The sequence below is a fragment of the Pristis pectinata genome, chromosome 14 (genome assembly GCF_009764475.1).
Source record: "Pristis pectinata isolate sPriPec2 chromosome 14, sPriPec2.1.pri, whole genome shotgun sequence".
NCBI classification, from domain to species: domain Eukaryota; kingdom Metazoa; phylum Chordata; class Chondrichthyes; order Rhinopristiformes; family Pristidae; genus Pristis; species Pristis pectinata.
This window is the reverse complement of record NC_067418.1, coordinates 49,801,878-49,827,078: the sequence shown is the minus strand read 5'-3', so window position 1 is coordinate 49,827,078 and position 25,201 is coordinate 49,801,878. Positions and strand designations below refer to the sequence as shown.

The 25,201-nt window shown below is 46.9% G+C and overlaps 1 protein-coding gene across 27 annotated transcripts in view; it reads left to right on the top strand.

The window, feature by feature from the left end:
* The window catches only part of madd (MAP-kinase activating death domain), a 160,057-nt gene that overhangs the window by 34,519 nt on the left and 100,337 nt on the right, over positions 1 to 25,201 (top strand). For all 27 annotated transcript variants that reach the window (XM_052028954.1, XM_052028941.1, XM_052028965.1 and 24 more), the window contains exons 5-9: positions 4,063 to 4,194; positions 7,821 to 7,934; positions 10,185 to 10,265; positions 18,533 to 18,711; positions 20,137 to 20,372. In XM_052028954.1, the coding sequence (XP_051884914.1) occupies positions 4,063 to 4,194; positions 7,821 to 7,934; positions 10,185 to 10,265; positions 18,533 to 18,711; positions 20,137 to 20,372 (742 nt within the window). The remainder of the gene's footprint in view (positions 1 to 4,062; positions 4,195 to 7,820; positions 7,935 to 10,184; positions 10,266 to 18,532; positions 18,712 to 20,136; positions 20,373 to 25,201) is intronic.

Below are 25,201 nucleotides of genomic sequence, written 5' to 3'. Positions count from 1 at the left end.
AAGTGAAGTTGCACTGGGGTTGTCTGAACTATGCACAGTATAAGGTACTCTAAAACATGGTTAGATTAGATTGCTGATCCTGCATTCCACAGGCAAAGCCCAACTGGAGCTACGTGGTGGCCTGTGAGCAGTGGCCTGTCCTTTCTAAAGCACAGTTGGGCACATACCTGTGCATGTCCAGATTGAGAGATGAAGAGCACAATAACGAATCAGTGTTCTGTGGGGCAGTGGTAAGCGAACTACCAGTATGATTTATAGACCAGTCAGCCAAATATCAGTGGCAGACAAATCATTGAAAAATATTGAGCGCCAGTATAACTTGTCACTTAGAAAGGCAGCAATTAATCAAGGACGGTCGTAATGAATTTATTAAGGGAAGGTTGCATCTGGGTCAATTCATTTAATTTTTCTTTGAAGGAATGAGGGGGGATGGTGAGGGTGGTACGTTTAATGTAGTCCATAACAAAGTCTGGCGCGCCAGAGTGCTTAGTGCAGTGTAAGCTTCTGGGAGCTCAGGGAAGGTGTCGGACTGAATACAAAATTGATTGTGGAGGCAAGAGATAATGTGGATGTAAGTTTTGCTGACTGGTGGGTCGTTGTAAGGAGGATCCACAGGTTTTAGCCTCTTGCTTTTTGTGGTATATATCAATAATTCTGACTTAAATGGAAGGCACATTATTGAGTAAATAATACCATTCTTGGCTGTGTGGTAGATTGCAAGGAAGAAAGCTGCAGACTGCTGGAAACTTTTAGATATCTGATCAGTGAGGAGGACAAACAAGGCAAGGGGAATACATGCTAACAGGTAGTGTGGTGGTACAGCAGTGCACGTCCACGCATCCCTGGCTGTATTGGGACAGTGGGGAAGGTGTTAAAGTAGCACTTCAAATGCTTGCCTTCATCGGCTGAGGCATAGATTACAACGGCAAGGAGATTGTGCTCAAACTGCACAAAAAACACTTCGGCGTGGTTCTGGTCACCACACTTTAGTTGTCAGGCAAGATTGGCTGGAATAATGGAAACTGAGGGAGTAGTTCATAGAACTGTATAAATTTATGATTGATCCATTTGCGAGATCAGTAACGAGAAAGGAATTTAAAAGTAATTAAAGGATTATGGAGGAGCTGAGGAAAACAATTCATAAGCATTGAGGTCTGGAACATGCTGTTGAAGGGGATGGTTGAGCTAAAAACCCTCGCATCTAAAAAAGTGCTTGAATGAGCACCTCAAAGGTGATATAATGATGTAACCTATAAGGCCATAGATTGAGGAATAGGGACATTGATTGGCTAGATTCCCTTCATTAAGATGGCAAGGGCTCTGGATCAAAATGGCAGATCAATGATTGATTGAAATTTTCAGCTGCTTGGATGCATGCTTGATCGTGATTCATTCTGTGCATGGATTGCACAGTGGCTGCTGAGAATCAAAAAAGTAAGTGGAGTGGGCCGTTTGGCCCTGGAGTCTGCTATACCATGCAGTAAAGTCATGGCTGATCCTGCATCCACTTTTCCATCTGGTCTTCATTCCCTGATTCCCACACTGTCTAAAAAATCTATCCCTTAGCCTTAATGTGATGGTGCATCCAGTCCTCTGAGGGAGAAAGTACCAGAGGTTCACCCTCTCCTGACTTCAGTCCCAAAAGGTTGACCCATTGTGCTGAGGCTGACTGCTAGCCTCGGACTCTGTGGCTAGAGGAAACAGACTCGGGACTACCCAGTCCCGTATGTCTCTGTGAAATCGCTCTCGTTCTTCTGAACTCCACTACATTGGCCAGTCTTCCTCAGTTTTTCTTCATAGGTTTACTGGAATGTGGTGGTTATCCTCGCTGGAACAGACCTCCAGGGAAGTGCTTTCTTCCTTTGATAATGGGTAGCACAACTTCCCACAGTACAGTAGGCACAATCTCCAGTGCAAGGTACACTTTCAGCAATTACACCCCATACATTTACTTTCTCATATTTCCTTACAACATGAGGTATCTGATCTCATCAAAACCATGCTGGATCTGAGCATCAGTTCCCCCACTTATTTTCCTTGTGTCCTGTTTTCTCTCTCTCCTGCCCATTAGCTCCACTCTCACTCTCCCACCATTCATAATCACCGGGGTAATTAACCTAACCACTAGCGCATCAACAAGGGCAGGCACGGTAGTGTAGTGGTTAGTGTAACGCTTTACAGCGCCAGCAACCTGGGTTCAATTCCCGCCGCTGTCCGTAAGGAGTTTGTATGTTCTCCCCGTGTGTCTGTGTGCGTTTCCTCCGGGTGCTCTGGTTTCCTCCCACATTCCAAAGACAAGGGAGTTGTGGGCGTGCTATGTTGGCACCAGAAATGTGGCGACACTTGCGGGCTGCCCCCAGAACACTCTACGCAAAAGATGCATTTCACTGTGTGTTTCGATGTACATGTGACTAAGAAAGAGATCTTATCACTTATCTTCGGGATGTGGGAGGAAACCCATGTACTCGCAGGGAGAATGTGCAAGCTCCCCACAGACAGCACAAGGCAGCAGGTTTGAACGTGGGTCACTGTGAGGCAGCAGATCTACTAGCTATGCCCCACGTTGCCCCTTTCTGTATCTCTTGAGCTTAATACACAAACAAAAATCATTTGTGCCAATGTTTAGAGGTTCCTCACCATTTAAAAAATAGTTTTGTAATTGGTTTGTAATTGTCACGTGTACCGAGATACAGTGAAAAGCTTTGTGTGCCATCCAGACAGGTCATTTCCATACATCAGTATGTCGAGGTATTACAAAAGAAGAAACAATAACACAATGCAGAATGTAGTTACAGAGAAGGTCGAGTGCAGGCAGACAAATAAAGTTTAGGGGCCATGACGAGGTAGATTGAGAGATCAAGAGTTCATCTTTATTGTAGAAGAGGTCTTTCTTCTGACTGTCCACACAGTCCATGAGCTGCTTTCTTGTCCAGCTGCTTAACCTGATTATATCTCTTTGCAGATTAGGCTTGGTAATCTCTTGCCCACTTTTGCCTTAAAAATATTTGAGGAGGAAGAAATTCTAAAGATTGATGACTTTAAGCGAAATAGTTGTGCCTCGTCTGCCTTGGGCAGCTCTTTATCTTGGAACAGTGGCCACTACTGAATTCTGCCACAAGAGGAAACGTTCTCTCCGCAATCCACCCTGTCAAGGCTCCTCAGGGTCTTGTGTTTCAGTCAAGTTCCCTCTCATTCTTCCAAACCCCAACAGATACAAAGCTTGCCTGTCCAAACTCTTCTCGTTATACATCTGCCCATTTTGGGTATCAATCCAGTTAACTCTCAACGGCTTCCAGCACATTAAATTAAAGAGTACAATACTGCCCCTCGTGCTCCAGATGTGGTCGCGCCAGTGCCCTATATAACTGAAGGATGACCCCTCTATTTTTGTTTTCAATGCCACTTGCAATAAGCACTTGTATTTTGTATGCTTTCCTAGTTACTTGCTATATCTTCATTCTGGCCTTCTGTGCTCAAACACTAGGACACGCAGCTCCCTCTGTATCTCAGAGCTCTGCAGTCTCTTGCCATTTAAACAATATGCTTCCCTAGTTTGCTTGCTGAAATAAGTTTCACTTTTCTCGCATTATACTCCATTTGTCAGATCCTTGCCCATTCAATTAATCTTTATTAAGTGATTTTCTTTCCCCAAGAGATGATGCGTCTGCATATTTACAACTTTGGTAGATTGGTTTATTATTGCCATGTGCACCGAGGTACAGTGAAAAGCTTTGTTTTGCATGCCATCCATACAGATCATTTCATCACATCAGTACATCGAGGTAGTACAAGGGAAAAACACAATGGAGAATAAAGTGTTACAGTTTCAGAGAAAGTGCAGGCAGACAATAAGCTGCAAGGCCATGACGCGGTGGGTTGTGATTGTAAGGGCCTCTATCATGCTAGTAATAGTGGCATTTTTCGATCAGCTTTTGTTGTTAGGCTAACTGGTCAATAGATTCTGACTTTCAAACTGCTTTCTTGAGTAGCACTGTTACATGTGGATGTTGGTCAATGTGCTGGTGTTCTTGTTTGATGACCATGCTTCTGTTTGCTTTACAGGTGGTGTTGCAGTCCCGTGACTACAATGCATTGTCCATGAGTGTGATGGCCTTTGTTGCAATGATTTATCCATTGGAATACATGTTCCCAGTTATTCCCTTGCTGCCCACTTGCATGGCTTCAGCAGAACAGGTACGGTGTGAAACGTGGAAGCTGTAACTGGGACCAAAAGGACCCCTGTTCTGGGTAGAAGGAAATTAAATTGTGTTGGGCAGGGCAATGCAATGGTTACGTTTGATGAAAAACACAATGGTGCTGGAGGAACTCAGCAGGCCAGGCATCATCCGTGGAGAAAAGCAGGCGGTCAACGTTTCGGGTCAGGACCCTTCTTCAGGACTGAAGATAGGAAAAGGGGGAAGCCCAGTATATAGGAGGGAAAAGCAGAGCAGTGATAGGTGGACAAGAGAGGGGAGGCGGGGTGGGCACAGGGTGGTGATAGGTAGATGCAGGTAAAAGACAGTGATGGGCAGGTGCGGGGGAGGAGGGGAGAGCAGATCCACCGGGGGATGGGTCAAAGGTAAGAAGGGAGGGGATAAAAGGGGTGTAGAAAAAAAGAGAGGCTAGGAAAGGGAAGAAGAGAAGAAGCATAGTGAGGGGGGTGGGGATTACTTAACGGTTACGTTTACCAGAAAGTACTGGAGGTCTGGTTTCAAACCCACAGTGGTAGTTGAGAATCTGAATTTGGAGAAAAATTTGAAGTGGGGAAGTAATATCAGCAGTGGTGACCATAAAGCCATCGGATTGCTTTAACAACCCAACTGATCAATGCCGTTAATGCGAGGGATCCTTTTTTTTAAACGATCTAGCTGTTATGTGACGTTAGCTGAAAGCAATATGGTTGACCATGAACAACTACTTGGATCCAATGCCCATTCAAGCTCTCCACCAAGACTTCAATTTGTCCTGATATTCATCTGTTGATGTTTTATTACAATTTATTCTGCCGCAAGTGACTCGCCTTCTTGCAGCCCAGCCAAGCGCAGCTTCAACAGCCTCAAGAAGCTTCAACATCTTGAACATTTGATCATCCGCCACCTTAAATGTTCATTCACTGTGAGATCAGTGCAATTGTCTTCAAGGTGTACCGCGGTGCAGAAAGACAGCAAGAATTCCCTGAAAACCTCCCAAAAAAAGAGCTGAGCTGGATGCAACTCAGTCTCTGCGTTAGAGCACACAGAAGCCCAGAATTCTTGCTGCAGTACTGAAATCTTATGCTGCAAGCCAAGCTGTTTCAGTATCATTCCTATGCTCCTTTTGCCTCAGCTATGTGGAGCATTTCCCACTTACCAATGATCTGCTCGCCCGTGCTCAGTTTAGGTTTCATGAGGTATACTTAGCTGCATTCATCTTGATCAGAAGAGCCAAATTCTGGAGGTGAGGGCTGGGCGGCAGGCCTTTACGTTGAGACCGCGACTGAGTTTTGCATCAAGAAGCCTCAGCCCCAATGGAAATGAAAGAAAGCACTCCAGTGATTGGGGTCACATCTGTCATAAAGATGGTTATGGCTGTTGGAGTTAAATCACCCCAGCCCTCGCATCTGTGCCGGAATTCCCTGGGACACTGGCAGTGGCCCTATCAATTACAGCTGCTCCATCCATGATGTGTCTTCCACTGGAAGTGGAGATGCTTGCTGATGGTGACACAGTTACATTTGCATCACCTTATAAAATGAAAGAGTTCATGCCTGCATGCAGCAAGACCCAAAAAGCATTCAGACACATACTGACAAATGGCAAATAACGTCAGTGCGGCAAAGGTGCCAAGGTTAATAACCATCCACAGGAAGGGAGTCCTTCTCTGGCCATTCCTTGGGATGGAGGATGACTCCATCCAGTGACTGATGACACTGGTGTGGAAACTGCAGATTCTGTCACTGGTGGGGCAGGAAGGTTTGGAAGGTGGTGTCCTGTTTACGCTGGGCTTTGTGTGCTCCCAACATACGGATGGGTCCCAGTGCCATCCTGAGTGCTCCTTCTCCACTTTCAGCAGTCATGGGTCAGAAGGTTCCAGGTGTCATGGGATGGTGCAACTTTTCAAGACTTGGAGAACATTTTGAATCTCCTCTCTGTCTGATAACCTCTTCCGATGGCAGAGGTCACTGTAGAGAATCAAACATGCCGGTGATGTGGCCTGCCCGCAGAGCCAAGCGAGTATAATTACGGCCTCAGTGCTGGCGATGTTGGCCTGGTTGGGAATGCAAACGTGAGTTTGCTTTTCATGTCTATAGGTTTGTTGGAATTTGCAGAGGAGGAATTGGTGATATCTTCCTTGTTGTAGGTAGTCCAGGTCTCAGAAATACATGGGAGGACAGGGGTCACTGCTGCCCAGTAGACCACAAGTTTTGCATCAGGTCATAGAAACTTCCAGTGCAGTAACAGGCTCTTACAGCCCACCTTGTCCATGTTGATCATGATGCTTGTCTATGCAAGTATTATTTGCCTGCATTAGGCCCATAACCCTCTATTCCTTTCCTATGCAAGTATCTGTCCAAATACCTTTTAAAAATCGTAACTGTATCTGCCTCTGCTACCTCCTCTGGTAGCTCATTCCAGATAACTAACTCCCTTGCTGTGTGCAAAAACTTATCCCTCCGATCTCCTTTAACTTTCTGCCATCTCACTTAAACCTGTGCCCTTTAGTTCTAGACTCCCATGGCCTGGGAAGAAGATTCTGACTATCCTATCTGCCCCTCATAATTATGTAAACCTCTAGAAGGTCCCCCCTCAGCCTCCTACACTCCAGCTCGACTGTTAAGGTTGAGATGACCCTAATTCTGGAATGAAGGTGATGAGGGTTAAGCAGTTTCTTTCTTGCACTGGTGATGAGTTCTGTTCCAGCAGGAAGTTTGTTGGAAGTGAGATGCAGCAATTGCAGAAAGAAAGCTTGTAAAATAAAAACAAAAATGCCAGAAAACTCAGCCCGTCGAGCAGCATCCGTCGAAAGAGAAACCATTTATCATTTCAAGTAACTAACACTTACCTAGAACTGAGAAGAGTGGCGGGTTTACATCAAAGGTGGGGGTGGAGTGAGGTGTAAGGATTTGAAGACCGGATAGTCTATAGTGAAAGAAGACTATTTAACTGCAGAGCTGTAGATCTGATGGGTGTGGATATGTTATCCCTAAATTCTGTCTTGGCTAAATGGTAGACGACAACATCATATGGATCAAGGCAATCGGAGAAGTCATGGAAGATACTTGGATATACTGCCGCTGCCACCTGGTATATTTTGTTCTCCTAAATGTTTCACTTAAATAGTGTGTATAAGTGTTGTTTAATGTACGGTTTGGAACAATCATGTCATTTATGTAACCTGAATTTAAATTTACTGTTTAAGTTGGTTTACAGTTTCTCCAACTATTGAATGTGACACCTGAGATGGTGCAGTGGAGGGTAGTTTGTGCCTATGAGTGGGGGGTGGGGAGGGAGGAAGGGGGGAAGGGTAGTTTGTGCCCAGTGGGTGGGGACGGAGGGGGAAGGTCGGGGTGGGGAGGGTTGTTATGGCCGGTGGGGTTATGGGGGGGGGGTTGCGATGTTTGTGCCCGGAGGAGGTAGGAGAGGGGAGGTTTTTAACTTGCCTGTGGCTGGCAGAGATGAGTTGTGTTCTGTGCACGATCATGGGATCAAAATGAGGTGTGTCTGTGATTGGGTAGGTTTATACCCTTTGTGAGATTGTGTCTTGGTGCCAGTTTGTCACTGTTTATGACCTGGTGCAGATACAATGCTTGCCAATAACAATCAACCGTTTCTGTTTTAAAGCTACTGCTAGCTCCGACCCCCTACATCATTGGAGTTCCAGCTAGTTTCCTCCTTTATAAGGCCGATTTCAAGATGCCAGATGATGTGTGGCTTGTCGATCTGGATGCTAATAAGGTAAGATGCAAGCAAGCAAGCAGATGGAGAACGAAGTACAATTCCAAGTCAACCCACAGATCGATGGGTTCGTGGGTTGGGCCTGATAACTTATTCACAATGAGACTGTCGAAATTCTTCAGTTGGCTGCCCGTTATTTATTGTGCTTTGGTTCACAACATTACCTGCGAGGCTCTCTACCTCTGTCACCCAATGCCTGGAATATTCAGATCTGGTAAGGGTAGGACACAGTGTGCCACAGGCACTGGAATTGGGGTCTCAATTATTTCAGTTTATGTAAAAGGCTGTGTGAAGGCTAAATTTGCTGATGAGACAAAGGTAGAAAGAAAGTTAAGTTGTGAAGAGGACGTAAAGTGGCTACAAAGGAATATAGACAGGTTGAGTGAATGGGCAGAGATCTGGAAAATGGAATGAATGCGGGAAAATGTGTCATAGGGTCGTGGATTTATACATTACAGAAACAGGCTCTTCAGCCCAAATTGTCCATGCTGACCAAGGTGCCCTTCTTGAGGTAGTTCTGTTTGCTTGTGTTTGACCCATGTTCCTCTAAACCTTTGCTATTTACCTGTCTAAACTTCATCTGGCAGCTCGTTCCATATACCCACCACCCTCTGTGGAAAACCTGCCCCTTAAATCTTTCCTGTCTTACCTTAAACCTCTGCCTGCTAGTTTTAGACTCCCCTTCCTGGGGAGAAAAAAAAAACGACTGGCAATCTACCCTATTTATGCCCTTCATAATTTTGTAAACCTCTATAAGGTCGCCCCTTGACCTTCTGTGTTCCAGGGCAAACAGTCCCAGCCTATCCAGTCTCTCCTCGTAACTCAAGTCGTCCAGTCCTGGCAACATCCTTGTGAATCTTTCCTGCACCCTCTCCAGCTTAATCACATCCTTCCTCTGGTATGGTGACTAGAACTGTACGCAGTACTCCAAATGTGGTCTAACCAAGGTTTTGTACAGCTGTAACCCGCCATCCCAACTCTTGTACACAATGCCCTGTCCGATGAAGGCAAGCATACCACCTGCTTTCTTCACCATGTCTACCTTTGTTGCCACGTTCAAGGAGATATATACTTGTATCCCTAGGTCTCTCTGTTCTACAACACTTCTCAGGGCTCTGCTATTCACTGTGTATGTCCTGTCTTGGTTTAATTTCCCAAAAATGCATCACGTTGGATTGACCCGAGTTAAATTCCATCAGCGATTGTCCATTTTGCTAGGAAAAATAAAAAGAAGCATACTATCTGAGGGATGCAGAGCAATCTGTCCTAGTGCATGACTTTCAGGAGGTTGTTATGCAGGTATAGCAAGTAACTAGGAAAGCTAACAGCATTATCATATATTGCTAGGGGGATTCAATATAAAAGTAGGGAGGTTATGCTTCAGTTTCTTAGGGCAATGATGAGGCCACATCTGGAGTACTGTGTTCATTATAGGTCTGACTTAAGGAAGGATGTCAATGCATTGTAAAGAGCTCAGACAAGGTTTACAATGCCTAGAATGGACAGGTTGTCTTAAAAGGAACGGTTGAATAGGCCAGGTCTGTATCTGATGAAGTGCAGAAAAGCAAGAGCTGACTTGATTGAAATCCAAGATCCTTGGGGGGGGCCCTGACAGAGTGGATATTGGAGAGGATAAGATTTCTTTATTAGTCACATGTACATTGAAACACACAGTGAAATGCATCTTTTGCGTAGAGTGTTCTGGGAGCAGCCCACAAGTGTCGCCACGCTTCTGGCACCAACATAGCACACCCACATGTCCTAACCCATATGTCTCTGGAATGCGGGAGGAAACCAGAGCACCTGGAGGAAACCCACGCAGACACAAGGAGAACGGACAAACTCCTTACAGACAGCGGTTGGAATTGAACCCGTGTCGCTGGCACTGTAATAGCATCACGCTAACCGCTACACTACCATGCCTGCCTTAGGTGTTTTCTCTTGTGCAGGAATCCAGAACTGGGATCACTGTTTAAAAAGTAAAGGGTTGCCCACTTCAGATGGATGAGGCAAAATTGTTTCTGAGGGTCCTGAACTCTTTGTCCCTCAGAAGGGTGGAGGAAGCAGAGCCTTTGAATATATTTAAGGCAGAGGTAGGTAGATGGAACCGCAGACTTGAGGATGAGGTCAGGTCTGTGCAGTTACCTTACCAGTTCTGTCAAAGTCTGATCAGTTCCAATCCATGTGACAGCTTCTCTTGTGTTTCGGGCTGTTTTTTTTTGACTTTTTATATATATATATATTTGGCAGGTTATCGCCCCCACTAACGCAGAGCTGTTGCCCCTTATGCCTGAACCGGAAGCCACTGAGCTGAAGAAGCATTTGAAGCAGGTAGGAAGTGGTGGTTGCTGATCTGGAGATCATACCTGCCCCACTACACGTGAGAGCTTTGTTGGGGGGGGGATGTCATTAGGGCAAAGCTGCAAGTCTCTCACCCATAGCCATTTAGCGATGCTTCACCCAGACTCTGACTGCACGGCCCCACACCTGCAGTCTGGTGGGTCGGCATTGGTGGGGTTAGGGGAGGGGTGTGGTCATGGTCTACCAACCTTCCATTGTCGGGTATGGGAGGTGGAGGTGGGGGTGGGGGTCGCGTCATGGTCTGCTAGCTTCCCATGTTGGGCGAGCTGGCACGCCTTTCGGGTTGGTGGTGGGTGACGTGGACGCCCAAGGTGGATTTGTGTCCACCTGGTGGGGTGATCTGGCCTCCTGGGTCGGGGTCGAGGGGACGGAGACTGGCCCAGTTGCCTCAGTTTTGTGTTCTGGACTGGCGGCGGAGTTCCAGCGTCTTGGGTCAGATGGGAGTGGAGGCCAGTCCCTTGGGTTGGCTGGGTGAGGGGATTGTTCTTCTGCAGTCACTCCCCGTGGACAGCGGCGGTGTGCATGCTGGTTGAGCTTCCCTGAGTGGTCTGACCTCAGACTTTGTCATTGAAATGTGCCCTGGTTTATATTGGTGAAAATAATGCAGAGATGCTCCATTATTTGATAAGTCCATCATGTGTCTATCCTCTCCTGTGCCTCCATTCCCCATTCCATACACTTGCTCCTGCTCTACAAGAGAGGAACTACTTTACAGTTGCTCCCTGACCCTTTGGTATCGTTTTAACTGGTTTCCACGGCCATGGCACTCAGCGAAGCTTGCCTGCCTCAGCCTGGAGAATACTGGGGTCCTGGAGACCTCACTGGTGGAATAGATAGTTCTCAGATGGCGCTGCGTGTTCGTGACCAGCTCCACATTGCCATTTATCTGGCTCGCAAGTCAGCAATGCGGGGCAACAGAGCCGAGAATCTGCCCTCCTGCTGTTGACTATCAGGTGATGCCTTTCAAGTGGTCCTCTTCTCCATGACCCCCCATGATAAAGGGGAAAGTCTCTTTATCATGTGTTGAGCACCAGAGTCCCCACAGTGCAGTATATCGTGCCCAGTAACATGCACCTGATCAATAGACCCACTCAGCTGAAACAAAATCACATTATTCTGCTGTCTATTAAACCAGCTATTACCTGATAGGCTGCCGGAGGGAGGGAGAGGGTGTGAAGGTAGTTGTTCCTGAATTTTCAAACTGTGCCATCTCAGTGCCCACCCCCTCCCCACCCTGCTTCCTGTAATGTGCAGTGAACAGCTCAGCACAGGCTGGAGGCTGGGTATATCCATGACAGCGCCATCGTCATTTGTGTGTATTTCTTTTTATCCTTTTTTCTTTATTTCTCTCTGCATTTGTGCCGTCAGCAGCATTTGAAGGTAAACTAGTTACTGATATGGGGGCAGAGCATGAAATAAGTGGAGCCCATCTGTGTTTCAAATGCTCAGTCTGCTGGTGGTTTGAAGCACTTGATGCAGCATCAAAAAAAAGAGGGTTTGTGCATGTGTGGGTGTGTTGAATCCACACACGTCGGACACATGAAGTTCGATTTGGGAAGGTATGGAAGTGCAGCACTTGGTGCTCCCTGGCCTTGGCTGTTTATAGGGCTCTCTTGCCAAGTCGAGAGGGATACAGCCCACGGGGGGGGGGGTGGGATGCTGGGGTGGAGGCCAGGCTGCCAGCTGGACATCATTGGGTCCTGAGGGAAAGCCGTGAACGGGTGAACGGGGTTGCTTCCGTCCAGAAGCACGTGCTGCTGTTAAATCTAGAATTCGGATGGGGTGGGGGGGAGGTTATGGTAAAGTGTACAAAGCAGACTGTGATCGTGGGGTGAGCCCACAGTTAATTGGACAATTGTTCGAAGCAAGTGGGCCACACCGCGGTCTCTTCCCTTCAGCATGCCCCTACCCTCGTGCCCTCCCCTTCTTTGATGCTCTGCTCCAAGGTTAGACCTTCTCACTGTGACAGTAATTTACCTAGCACTCTTGCTCACCCGTGTCTCTACCTGACTGTTCTAGTAATAGATTTTCCTTTTGTCTGTGTCTCCACAATTTTTATTCCTCCTGTTGGGGCCTCATCCTCATGGCTGGTTGGCTGCTGTATTGGTGTTGTCATGGTGTCCTCCATCTTGTCCTTTGCCGTCCAGTGTTTGGTTAGCTTAAGTGATATCATGCAGCAGGAACTCGTCACAGCAGAGAAGGTGGTCCATTTTTTAAAAAAATCTCTTTTTACTGCTTTCTTTCTGCTGTGATTTATTTTGGGAACTGCTTTTGGCTGTTGACTGAAGGGCGAGGGGTGGACCATTTACGACACTCCACCACCAGGACCCTGTCAGAGCTCCTACCAGCAGCTGAGCCCCTCCTGCTGCTTATCACTGACTTGGATCTTGGTGGGCGGCAATTGCTTCAGCCTTGCCCCCAATTTCTCCATCCCACTGCCTTGCCTTGAACCCCCCCTATATCACACTACTCCATTTTGTTCCACTGCTCCCTCCTCCATTGTTACAGCTCACCCCTCTCCTGCCCAGCCCCGCATTCCCCACCCATCTCACCAGCTCTCCCCAGCTCCCAGCCACCCCTCCCCTACTAGCTGCACCAACCTCCCTTCCTCTGGCTCTCCTCCCAGTGGTCACTCCTGTTCACCCAGCGCCTTGCTTACCCCCACTCCCTCCCTCCCTTCTTCCCCACAGCCCTGTTCCTGTAGCGCACACCCTCCTCCCAGCATCTCCCTCCCATAGCTCTCCAGACCCATGCACCAACCCACCAGTGACTACCAGATTCAACTTAGTGAATTTCAGTTGCAATTTATATTCTGGCTTTAAGTTGAATTTTTGTTACTCAAGTAATGGAAAGCATGTTCTTATTCGTGGCCTTGCCTGAAAAGCTTCTGCCAAGTGACTTGAAATGAGCATGCTGGTGACATGTAAGTGTCTGCAATGATATCTGGGGAGCTTGGCTCACTGCTAATATAGATGTTCCGATAATACCTCTTAAAGCACGTGTAATCAGTGTGCCGCCTTACGGTGCCATTAGTGCCACACTGAGTGTGTAGGTAGTGCACCTAGACCATATCCAAACTCCATCATCATCTTGCTTGTCTTGGTTCTGTTTGTTACCAGTTCATTGTCCACTGAAGTCCGGATCTTCCGTACCTGGCCAGCAATATCCTGTATTACTGTACCTGCTGCATTCTGCTGTTTAAAACATGCCCAAACTTCAAATTACTTCCCCCCTCCCAATCTTCCCTGCCCTTTGCATGTTTTTGACTTGTTTATGAAAGGCTCTTTAAACCTATTTGACTGAACTGTGTTTGGAATGGCAAGCATGTTTCAGCCTCAACTGGCTGTCCCATTGAACTCTCCCAAGGTAGGTACAGTACTCCTGTCCGGTGTCCAATCAAACACTCGGGTACAGTACCAGTACACTGTCCCATTACCACTCCCAGGGCAAGTTATCCCATCCTAGGAGCAAGGACATTGTCTACTGAAGTGATTGATACAACTTAAGATGACTGAGGGGTTAAGTATGCATTCTGCAAGCTTGGCCATCTGTTCCCAAAAGTCTTCCCTTCTTGAAGTATACTTAACAGTGTGCCTTGATAGGTTTGTTCTGTTCTTTGTCAATCTGCTAACCATGATCGAGTCCACGGAAGAGGACTTGCTTCAGGGAAGGACTATGTCATCCATTCACAGTGGTCAGCCCAACAGACTTGGTGTTTCATGATCTTTGGCTCAAAACTGGGGATGTTAGCTGCAGAGAACCTGCTGGCATTGTTACATCTGCCCCACAGTAGGCACTTATATCGACTCTGCTCTCATACAGAGGATCTCAGCTTCCAACAGTTGATCTGTCAGTAGAAGTGGCAAGCAGTGTTCTGGTGGTTGCTTAGCTCCCTTTATTTGACCTCCGCATTTGGAAATGGTGGCTATTGTGTTGAGGGAAGTGCTTGATGCCTTCCAGCAGTTCTCCACAAGTGTTTGTTCTGGTGGCCGGGGTGGGCAATGGAGAGGAGCCAAATTTGCCGGACGGGCTTGTGCAGCATCTTGGGCTTGCTGTTGAGTGAGAGTCCCAGGCAGTGAAAGTGGGCTGAGATTACAGAATGCTCTCAATGTGTCAGGGTTGCACAGTTCTCAGCCTATTGAAGGTTGAAGGTGCTGATTTCAGTAATAGTTTTGGAGTGAAGACACTAAAGGTTGAAGACTGCAGATGCTGGAATCTAGGTGAAAAACACGACGATGCTGGAGGAACTCAGCAGGCCAGGCAGCATCCGTGGAGAAAAGCAGGCGGTCACGGTTTCGGGTCAGGACCCTTCTTCAGGACTATATATCGGGCTTCCCCTTTTCCTATCTTAAAAGGGGAAGCCCGATATATAGGAGGGAAAAACAGAGCAATGATAGGTGGACAGAAGAGGGGAGGCGGGGTGGGCACAGGGTGGTGATAGGTAGATGCAGGTAAGGGACAGTGATGGGCAGGTGTGGGGGAGGAGGGGAGAGCAGATCCACCGGGGGATGGGTCAGAGGTAAAGAGAGAGAGGGGGGAGAAAAAGCTAGGAAAGGTGTCACGAACCAGCAACAAAAGAAACACACTGAGCATGATTTAGTGTTAAAAACTATTTTATTAATCACTACTTATGATAATACGTAAAATAAAAGTAAAAATGTTAGTATGTTAGAATTCAAAAATGTTAAACCTCGAACGTTAACCCCAAAACTAAACTCTTCGTGTGTGTGTGTGACAAAGTCCAAAACTCCCAGTTCCGGAATGGTTCTTAAAGTTCAGTTCCGCAAGCCATAAGGTGAAACATGAGCAAGGGCTTCTTCAACAACCACCGTTGTCTGAAGATAAGATGTAGATGTAGAAAAACATAGAGAGAGTACATACGAAATCCAAATGTTCCACGATGGAACCCAAACGACACTTCAGTGTTTACTCGGTAGTGACTTCCTCACCCCGAAAAGCATCCGAACCGTGGTCGTCCACATACAAATACCTGTTTCCTTCTACAGGTCAGCAACAAAGTGAACTCTACCGGATTACTTCCAACTTCCATACATGGATTTCAGTGGCAAACACAGTTATTGTTTCTCATCCATCGATAGAGAAAACAAGCAGGCTGGTGTCTCTCTCCCTTCTCTCTCTCTCTCTCCTTCTTCTTCTTCTGACCTCTTCAACAACGTCATTACGTCCTTTATCTTCTATTGACGTAAGCACGCCCCACACACACATACACACACACTCTCTATCTTAAAGGGACTTTCACTGAGTCCATAACAAAGGGAAGAAGAGAAGAAGCATTGGGGGGGTGGTGACCTAACGTGGGAGAATTCAATGTTCATGCCGTTAGGCTGCAGGGTTCCAAGATGGAAAATGAGGAGCTGTTCCTCCAGTTTGCTCTTGGAATTCTCCCGGCAGTGGAGGAGGCCGAGGACTGACATATCAGTGATAGTGTCAAGACAGAAAATGAGGTGCTGTTCCTCTAGTTTGTTGGTTGGAGAACTGACCGTTTGTTTTCAAACCCAGAAAGAAGTAATGGATTGGAATCGAGATCCCATTGAGATGGACAGTACAGGGGCTGGGGCGATTTTATGCCCCAGCTCAATGTCAGAATGAATGATGAAATGAGTTCACCTCTGATCCAGTGTGGTCACCCTATAGTGAGGTAAACTGAGGACCCAGCTTGAACTTCACTAGACCAGGGCATCTTGAGGCTTCTTGGTGAAGAGTTATATGAATGAGCAATTCGTGCTGCTTTCTGCATTTGTCCTGCCTCTGATGTGCAATAAATAGGTCAATATTGCCCTGAGGCAGTTTGAAGCAGCATTGGAATTCTAAAGGGACATCTTTGTTAAGGGGGAGCAGGGAATTCAGAAGGATTAGAGCAAGGATCTCCCCTAAAGGAAAGGTCCTTCATTGCCTGTGTAATTCCCACTAATTGACAATCTTGAAAATAGTCCACAACGTTGATATTTCGTAGGTCGGCTGCATTTTTATTTGGAAGTTGTTCTTTTTCAGTTGCTGTTCCGTCAGCTTTGATGTTGTCTCTGAGGGTGCTGTTCAGTCTTAATGTTGACAAGGCAGACTTGGAAGCTGCCGATTATGTAACTGGATCTCGACGGACGTGTTTAGGTCTGAGACCACAGCGTTACACTTCAGTTGAGCAGTCATGTATTTCAGGCAATCCTTGACCATCTGCTGTGTGCTTAAAAGCAGAACTAAACAGGGATTACCAGGGGAGTTAAACCATTGGAATGTGACACATGGATGGCTTCCAGTGGGTGAAAGAAGTTTCTCATGCCATGTTTTTCTTTTAGCAATGATTAACTTTCCAAACCTTTCACTTGTCACCACAATTTTGCTGTTGCACGGTCTGCCTTCAATTGCAGCTGTATTACAGGTAGTAATCCTTGTGGTTTTGCTGTTTGGTAGGCTCACTTTGGAGTGCAGACGAGTGAATTTCCTTATTGTTCTTGCCAAACCAACCTTGGTGACTGAGCAAAATATCCAATGGATTCAGCTCGTACTTTGTTAATAGTGATCTTGAGTTTCACTATTATCACAGTGATCAAGTAGGTTAGGAAGCCACAGAGTGAAGCTTTAAGCGTCTCACAGCTAGCTTGATCCAATGTGATGTTAAAGTTTTCGTGCATTCACTTTGGTTGCTTACGTCATTGTGGTGCAAGTCACGTGTTCAAAATTGATCTGTATAAACTTTGGTCTGTCTGGCAGTCTGTCAGTTCAATGTTGCTTTGACAGTCAAGAGGATGTCAGTGGATATTTTGAAGTGGCATTGCTTATGCCACCCTTTCTGAAGGTGGTGATTAGGTTAAGTAGATGATGCTCTGACATCTGCTGAGGAGTTGTTGGCTTTCCCTACACTTATTTCCTGTTAGTGGCACTTGATACTGGAGTGTCATACAACTCTCACATTGACATTGTCCACTGGTTGTTGGGACTGCATCATGAGCTGAGTGGAACTACTTGCTGGCAAGGTTCCTGCAGTGATAGGGCTGTGATGCACCAGTTGTTGCTGATTCACTGGGTGTCCATTAAAACCCAAAGCTTGCTTTGTAGTCTTGTTCCTGACAGTGATGGCAAAACCTGGTGCCGCAAATGCACCTCCCTTCAGCTGGCTTTCCTGTTTGGAGAAAGGCACAGCCACCCCTTCCATTCCTCCGGTCTTTGTCTGCCCGATGGGCCTCTGATGGGACAACTGCATCCTATTTTGCAAGTTCTCTAGATGTGAGGGGAGGTCCAGCACTGGTTAGACAGAGTAAAGCCTCCTTTGAACCGTCCCTACGAAAATGTTCTGGTCAGCTGAATGCAAAAAAAGCTGCCTTTACCTCGGCCTATCAGATGCTCCCAGAACAGACACTACACTGGTTAGATGCAAAGTAAAGCTTCTAAGTTGTCCCAGCAAACACCCAGGTCAGGCAAAGATAAAGAGTAAAACTGTCCCATCAAACCCTCGAAAGGGCAGGTACGGCTCCCTCCAAACTGTCCCATCAAAAAGACCTGCCAACGGTGTGCTGTATGTGCCCTGGATTCAGAGTAGATGCTCCTCCAGCACAGCTGGCTTCTCAAACCCCGCACCCAGTTCTGTAAAGTGAAATTGCCTCAGTTCTGGAGGCTGCACAGAACTGGCTGGGAGTGTCAAATGATACAGTTTGTCAGTGGCTCCTGAGTGTAGCAGAGCCTAACCTTGTAGCCCAGTGGAGCCGAACTGACTGCTCCTGTAGGTTGTGCCTGATCGGCTGCTCCACACTGTGTATCAAAATTCAGTTCAATTCCAATCTCTGTTCTGATTTATTTTGTTCCTTGTGAGGCTGCACAGTGCTTCCTCCCACAAACATTAGACTGAATGTAATGGGGAGATGGGTGACAGTCCTGTTGCTCATCTGCCCTCTTTGTTCAACCAGCACACCCCCCACCACCCCCCCCCCCCGCCCCCAAAGACACTGCTGCCTCCATACTTCAGGATGGCGGTGTTGTCGTGAAGAGGGTGTGGATCTGTTTGATGGGATTATGGAGAGGGTCGTCCATCTGTTGTGAGATATGGAGACAGTGTGCTGCTAATGCTTGGGGATGGGAGCAGTGCTGCCTCTTGTCAGATAGTTTGGCCAGGGAGGTTGGGGTGTGGGAGGCTGATGCTGTACGGTGTGGCTATGACTGATGTGGGCTTGGTCTCGGTCCTGAGTTGCTTCGTGCTGACCCTTCTCCTGTCCGTGGCCCCACAACAGGCACTGGCGAGCATGAGCTTGAACACTCAGCCGATCCTCAACCTAGAGAAGTTCAACGAAGCACAGCAACTGCCTCTGCTGTCCGGGAGAGCGCGGGAAGAGCAGACCTCCACTCCGTCCACCGAGTTCAACCCCCTCATCTATGGCAATGACGTCGACTCTGTGGACATTGCGACCCGGTGAGTTGGAGTGTGAGCCATGGGACTCGATGTGGTTTATTATTGTCACTTGTACTGAGGTACAGTGAAAAACTTGTCTTGCATACCGATTGTACAGGTCAATTCATTACACAGTGCAGTTACATTGAGTCAGTACAGAGTGCATTGATGTAGTACAGGTAAAAACAATAACAGTACGGAGTAAAGTGTCACAGCTACAGAGAAAGTGCAGTGCAATAAGGTGCAAGGTCACAACAAGGTAGATCGTGAGGTCAGAGTCCATCTCATCCTATAAGGGAACCGTTCAATAGTCTTATCACAGTGGGGTAGAAGCTGTCCTTGAGCCTGGTGGTACGTGCCCTCAGGCACCTGTATCTTCTACCCGATGGAAGAGGAGAGGGAATGTCCTGGGTGGGTGGGGTCTTTGATTATACAGACATCCCACTCTGTCTGTGTTCGCCTTAAGTTACTCTGGTGGGATATCTGTCTACGGCGCACCCTTGGCCCCCACAAGGACGTTGCCTCATCGGGTTCTCTGTCCGTAGATCCTAATCGGGTCTGGTGGGGACCATTGCTGTGTTCTTCAACTCACCGCTTCCTGCAGTTACCTTCAGTAGTCCTGTCTTTCCTGGTTGGGGCCCAAAACCAGTGGTGCGGAGGGTTTCCGGTTCCATTCTTGGCCTGCAGCAACGTCCACTGGTTACCTCTCAGTTGTGCCCTTGATGGTAATTAAGACCTCCGTTAGGAGATATTTTGGCTACTTTTGATTATTCCATTTTGGATTCAAGAATCTAAGATTTGTCCCAGTGTCAGCCTGTAGCCACCGGGCAGGAACAGCAGGGGAACTACTGGACTGTGAAACTGTGTCTGGGGAGGGTGGGACATCAAATGTGAGACTACCGAAACTCTGGAAGCGAGGTGTCAGTGTGGTGTCCCTGTGCGCATCCCACTCTGAGCTCAGACATACCCTATGCTCCTCCTCTCCCTCTCCCCTCCACAGCAGTTCCACATAAGATATCGTTATTAGTCACATGTACGTCGAAACACACAGTGAAATGCATCATTTGCGTGGAGTGTGCTGGGGGGCAGCCCGCAAGTGACCTCGTTCTCTCCACGGTAAGGCCATACTGTCTCCGCCTGTGTTCACTCGCTCCTGCTCGCTTCCCGACTGCCGTCACATACTGCCCAAGGAGAGGTCGTTCATGGCCATTATTCTCCACTCCTTGCAATCTCTGAGCTTACAGTGTAGAGCAAAGTGAGTGGGGCCACCTGTCTGGGTTAGACTGCTGTCACGTACGAACTGGTTTGGAATGAGTGGATGTGATCCAGTGTCCAGGTGAGATTTGCGTGCTCGCATCTTCTGCTAATGTTTGCTTGGTCGGACTGCTCAGTGGCTGTGACCTGCCTCCCCGTCGCTTTTTAAGTGGATGATCCTCTGTTTCTCAGGGTTGCCATGGTGCGGTTCTTCAACTCCCCCAACGTGTTGCAGGGTTTCCTGGCCCACACCAGGATCCTCCGTCTCTTCCCTCGGCCTGTCGTCGCTTTCCAAGTAAATTCCTTCCTGGCTTCCAGACCCAAGCTGTCGTTATTCACCGAGAAGTTGGCTCGGACTCAGGCCGTGGAATATTCCGGAGAATGGTCGCTGAATCCCACCAATTACACCTTCCAAAGGATCCACAACAGTAAGTTGGGGAGGGTTGCCCCAAAGGAGGACAGCGGGTTAGTTTTTCAGCACAAGTGTGCTGCAGCCAACTCGAGAGTGTATAACGGAACTGAACCCGAAACTGTGTCTGTGCTGACAGAGGGACTATGGGTTTGACACTCCCTTCAAAGGGCAGTGGAAGCAGGGTTTTTGAGTAGTTTTAAGGCCGAGACAGGTTCTTGACAAGCGAGAGGGTGGAAGGTTACTGTTGGCTGATGAGTTGCGATTATAGTCAGATCAGCCATGATCCTGTGAATGATGAAGTGGGTTCAAGGGGAGAGGTTACCTAGTCCTCCTCGTTCCTATTTACTGCTCACTGGTTGCGAAGTGTTGTGTCTGGAAATGGGCAATCACTCCAACTCCAGCCAAGCTAGTATTTTATAGTTTAATTGTCTAACGTTTCTTTCCTTCCTCCCTTTAGAGCCCAAGATGATCCATGTTTTAACTCTTAATTTTGCTGTCATCGTAAATTTGTTCACAAACCTCCCCCATCTCTGTGTCTCATATCCCGTTTAAAGTTATCCTTAATCTTGACCTGTCTTTCTTAACCAAAGGGTATCTCCTCTCTCTTTCTGATTTGCATTTCATCTGCTGTGGAGTTACCCACTACACCAACCCGTCTCCTCTTGAAGTCCATTGGTATTCTCTCCATTGGATTATTTGCAAATTATTAATATTATTGTGCTCCTAATTCCAAGTCATTAATGTATCAGCAAATTATAGCAGCTGTTCCAACACTGAATTTTGAGTTCACACTAAACCTTCCTCTGGTGTGATTTAAAAAAAAAAGTTATTCACCACAACTAATTATTGCTCAGTCAATGAGCATGCTCAGTCATATGTACAAGCTACCATTGCCCCTTGGATTGTGCAGGCTAAAGTTTTGCTTAGAAGCTATTTAAGGTCTCCCTTTCTTTGATCCAGGGCTCTGTTTCATGCACATCTTGGTCTGTTTCTCGTTTCCCATCTCTTCCCACCCGCCCCCCACCCCCAACCTTCTCCATTGGGGGTAAATTGCAGGTGAATGGAAACCCAAGGGTGCTTTCAGAAGTGGGGTGGAAGTCAGTAGATGGAACAAAAGACCGGGGTGGAAGAAAAAGGTGCAGAGTTCAGCAATGCTTGATATACATTTCGGTACAAGGAATCAATGTGATAAAGATGGGCATCTGAAACGTGGCTTAAGCAAAGGAAAGGATGACAGCACGGCATCATAGTTTAGAGGATTTTCAGGTGAGATGGGAAGAAGGGATGATAAGGTGGATAGATGTACAAAAGAGGCCGGAATATACAGAAGTTAGAAGACGTAGTGCATGAGAGTTAGTATATACTGAGTGTTCCCAGCATCTGCAGTTTTTGTGATTTTTTTTTCAATGAATGAGGCCAGATGAGTCGAAATGAGGGGGAAGACTGTGGGACCATCAAACTCCTGGTTATGTGCTGTTGATCTCAAATGGAGGGAAACAGAGCAGAGATGCAGGCTAATCTATGTGAAGTGTAAAGGCATTCGAGGATTTTAATTCCCCGAACGTTAACTGGGACAGGAACAGCATAAATGCTGGAGAATCTTAAATACATTCAAGCAATTATTTTTTTAAAACAGTCTATGGCAAGCTCAGCAGAGAAACGGTTCAAGGCAATTTTAGGGAATGAAGCTTCTGTGTGGATCGACGGAAGAATGTATTGGTGGCAGAGAGGGTATTTCAGTTAGGTTTAGAAATGCTCTGGAACGCTAGGTTTAGGACTGTCTCCAGTTTGGTTAAGGCCACTTTTTACTCTAACTAGAAACAACTACTTGAAAGTGAATCAGTATCGAGACACTGGGAGCCACAGAAGAATATTAGAGTTGTAATAAGTATGAAGGGCTGGAAATGTGTGCAGAGTTTCGGAATTATAGTTTCTTGCTATAGTTGTGTGAGGGGACCACACTCGTACTGTAATGAAGAAAGTGTGAGAAATATCACATTGCTATACTTTTGTCTGTTTAATATAGGAAATTTAAAAAATAGAAAATACTGGGGACTTTAGTTTCTTTAAAGGTTGTAAACTCACCCAGCCTCGGTGAAATGTATCCCAAGTTATATAGAATCGTAGAATTGTACAGCACAGAAGTGGGCCCTTTCAGCCCACTTTGTCCATGCTGACTGCGATGCCTGTTTATGCTATTTGCCTAGACCTGTATCCCTCTACGCCTTTTCTATCCAAGTACCTGTCCAAATGCCCTTTGAACATTGTAGTTATGTTTGCATCTACTCCCTCCCCGGCAGCTCATTTCCCATGACCACCACCCTGTGTGAAAAACCTACCCCTCAGATCCCCTTTAAGCGTTGCCCCTCTCACCTTAAACCTTTGCATTCTAGTTCTAAACTTCCCTGCTCCGGTAAAAAAAAGATGCTGATTATCTATTCCATTTGTGCTCCCTCATCGTTTTATAAACCTCTATAAGGTCCTCCTGCGCTCCAGTGAGAATAAGTTAAGATGATAAGATATCTTTATTAGTCACATGTACGTTGAAACACACAGTGAAATACGCAGAGTGTACTTGGGGGCAGCCCGCAAGTGTCGCCGCGCTTCCGGCGCCAACGTAGCATGCCCACAACTTCCTAACCTGTATGTCTTTGGAATGTGGGAGGAAACCAGAGCACCTGGAGGAAACCCACACAGACACGGGGAGAACGTACAAACTCCTTACAGACAGCGGCCGGAATTGAACCGAGGTCACTGGTGCTGTAAGGCGTTACGCTAACCGCTACACTACCGTGCCTGTCCAATCTCTCCCTATAACTACAGCCTTCCATTCTAGGCAACGTCCTGGTGAATCTCTTCTGCACTCAGTTGCTTACCTCACCCTTCCTGTAGTGTGGTGACCAGAACTGTACCCAGTATTCTACTCTGTACAGACTGACCAATGTTTCGTATGGCTAAAACATGTTGTCCCAATTCTTGTACTCAGTGCCTCAGCCTATGAAGGCAAGCATACCAAATGCCTTCTTCACTACCCTATCCACCCATGTCACCACTTTCATGGAGCTATGGACTTGCATCCCAGGGGCTCTCTGTACATCAATGTTCCTAAGGTCCCTGCCATTTTCTCTATACGTCCTTCCAGAATTTGACTTCCCAAAGTGCATTACCTCATGCTTGTCAAGATTCAATTCTGCCTGCCACTGCTGTGCCTAATTTTCCAGCTATAATCTATGTCCCGCTGTATCCTTGGACAACCTTTGCTGTCTACAATTCCACCAATTTTCGTGTCTTCTGCAAACTTACCAGTCAGAACCACATACATTCTCATCCAAGCCGTTTATAAATGTATTTCAAACAACAAAGGTGCCAGCGTCAATCCCAGCGGTCGACCACATTACAGATTTACAGTCAGAAAAAGGCCCATCCACCACTGCCCTCTGCCTCCTCTCACGAGCCCAATTTTGGATCCAGTTTGCCAATGCACCTCGGATTCCTTACAGACCAGTCAACCATGTGGGGTCTTGTCAAAAGCTTGACTAAAGTCCACATAAACCACATCATAGAGTCACTGAGTTATACAGCATAGAAATAGGCCATTCGGCCCACTGCATCTATGCTGACCATATGTCTTATCTATACTAATCCCACTTGTCTGCATTAATTCCATGTACCTTGTTCATTCAAATACCTGTTCAGATGCCTCTTAAATGTTTCATTTAAATTTAAATTTTTAAAATTTTTTAATTTAAATTTTATTTACAGCATGGTAACAGGCCCTTCCGGCCCAACGAGTCCGCGCCGCCCACTTTAAACCCAAATTAACCTACCTGTACATCTTTGGAATGTGGGAGGAAACCGGAGCACCCAGAGGAAACCCACGCAGACACGGGAGAACGTATAAACTCCTTACAGACAGCGACGGGAGTTGAACCCCGATTGCCGGTGCTGTAATAGCATCGCGCTAACCGCTACGCTACCGTGCTTTCCTGCTGCCTCCTCTGAGAACTCATTCCAGATACCAACTGCTTGGTGTGGAATTTTACCCCTCAGATCCCCTTTAAATCTCCCCCCTCTCTCCTTAAACCAACGCCCTCTAGTTTTCAACACCCTATGGGAAACGGACACTGGCTATCTACTATTTATGCCTCTCATGATTTTATATCCCTCTGTCACCCCTCAGCTTCCTTTGCTCCAGGGAAAACAGACCCAGCCTCTCCAATCTCTCCTCCCCTCTTCTGTCCACCTATCACTGCTCTGCTTTTCCCTCCTATATATTGGGCTTCCCCTTCTCCTATCTTCAGTCCTGATGAAGGGTCCTGACCTGAAACGTTGACCGCCTGCTTTTCTCCACGGATGCTGCCCGGCCTGCTGAGTTCCTCCGGCACCGTCGTGTTTTTCTCCTTGTTCCCTCCAATTTGGGCAACGTCCTTGTGAATCTTTTTTCCACCCTCTACAGCTTAATCAGATCCTTCCAATAGTGTGGCGACCAGAACTGCGCACAATGCTCCGTGCGGCACCACCAGTGTTGTGTGCAACACAACATTCCAACTTTCATTTTCTGTGCCCCAACCTACGAAGGCAAGCATGCCATACGTCGCCTTCACCACCCTGTCTACCTGTGTTGCCACTTTCAGAGAATTACGGACTTGGACCCCTAGGTCTCTCTGTTCATTGACATTCCTGAGTGTCTTACCCCTATTACTATGTATGTCCTATGCCATTACTATGTATATCGTACCCCTATTACTATGTATGTCCTACGCCATTACTATGTATGTTGTACCCCTATTACTATGTATGTCCTATGCCATTACTATGCACGTCCTGCCCCCCATTATATGCACG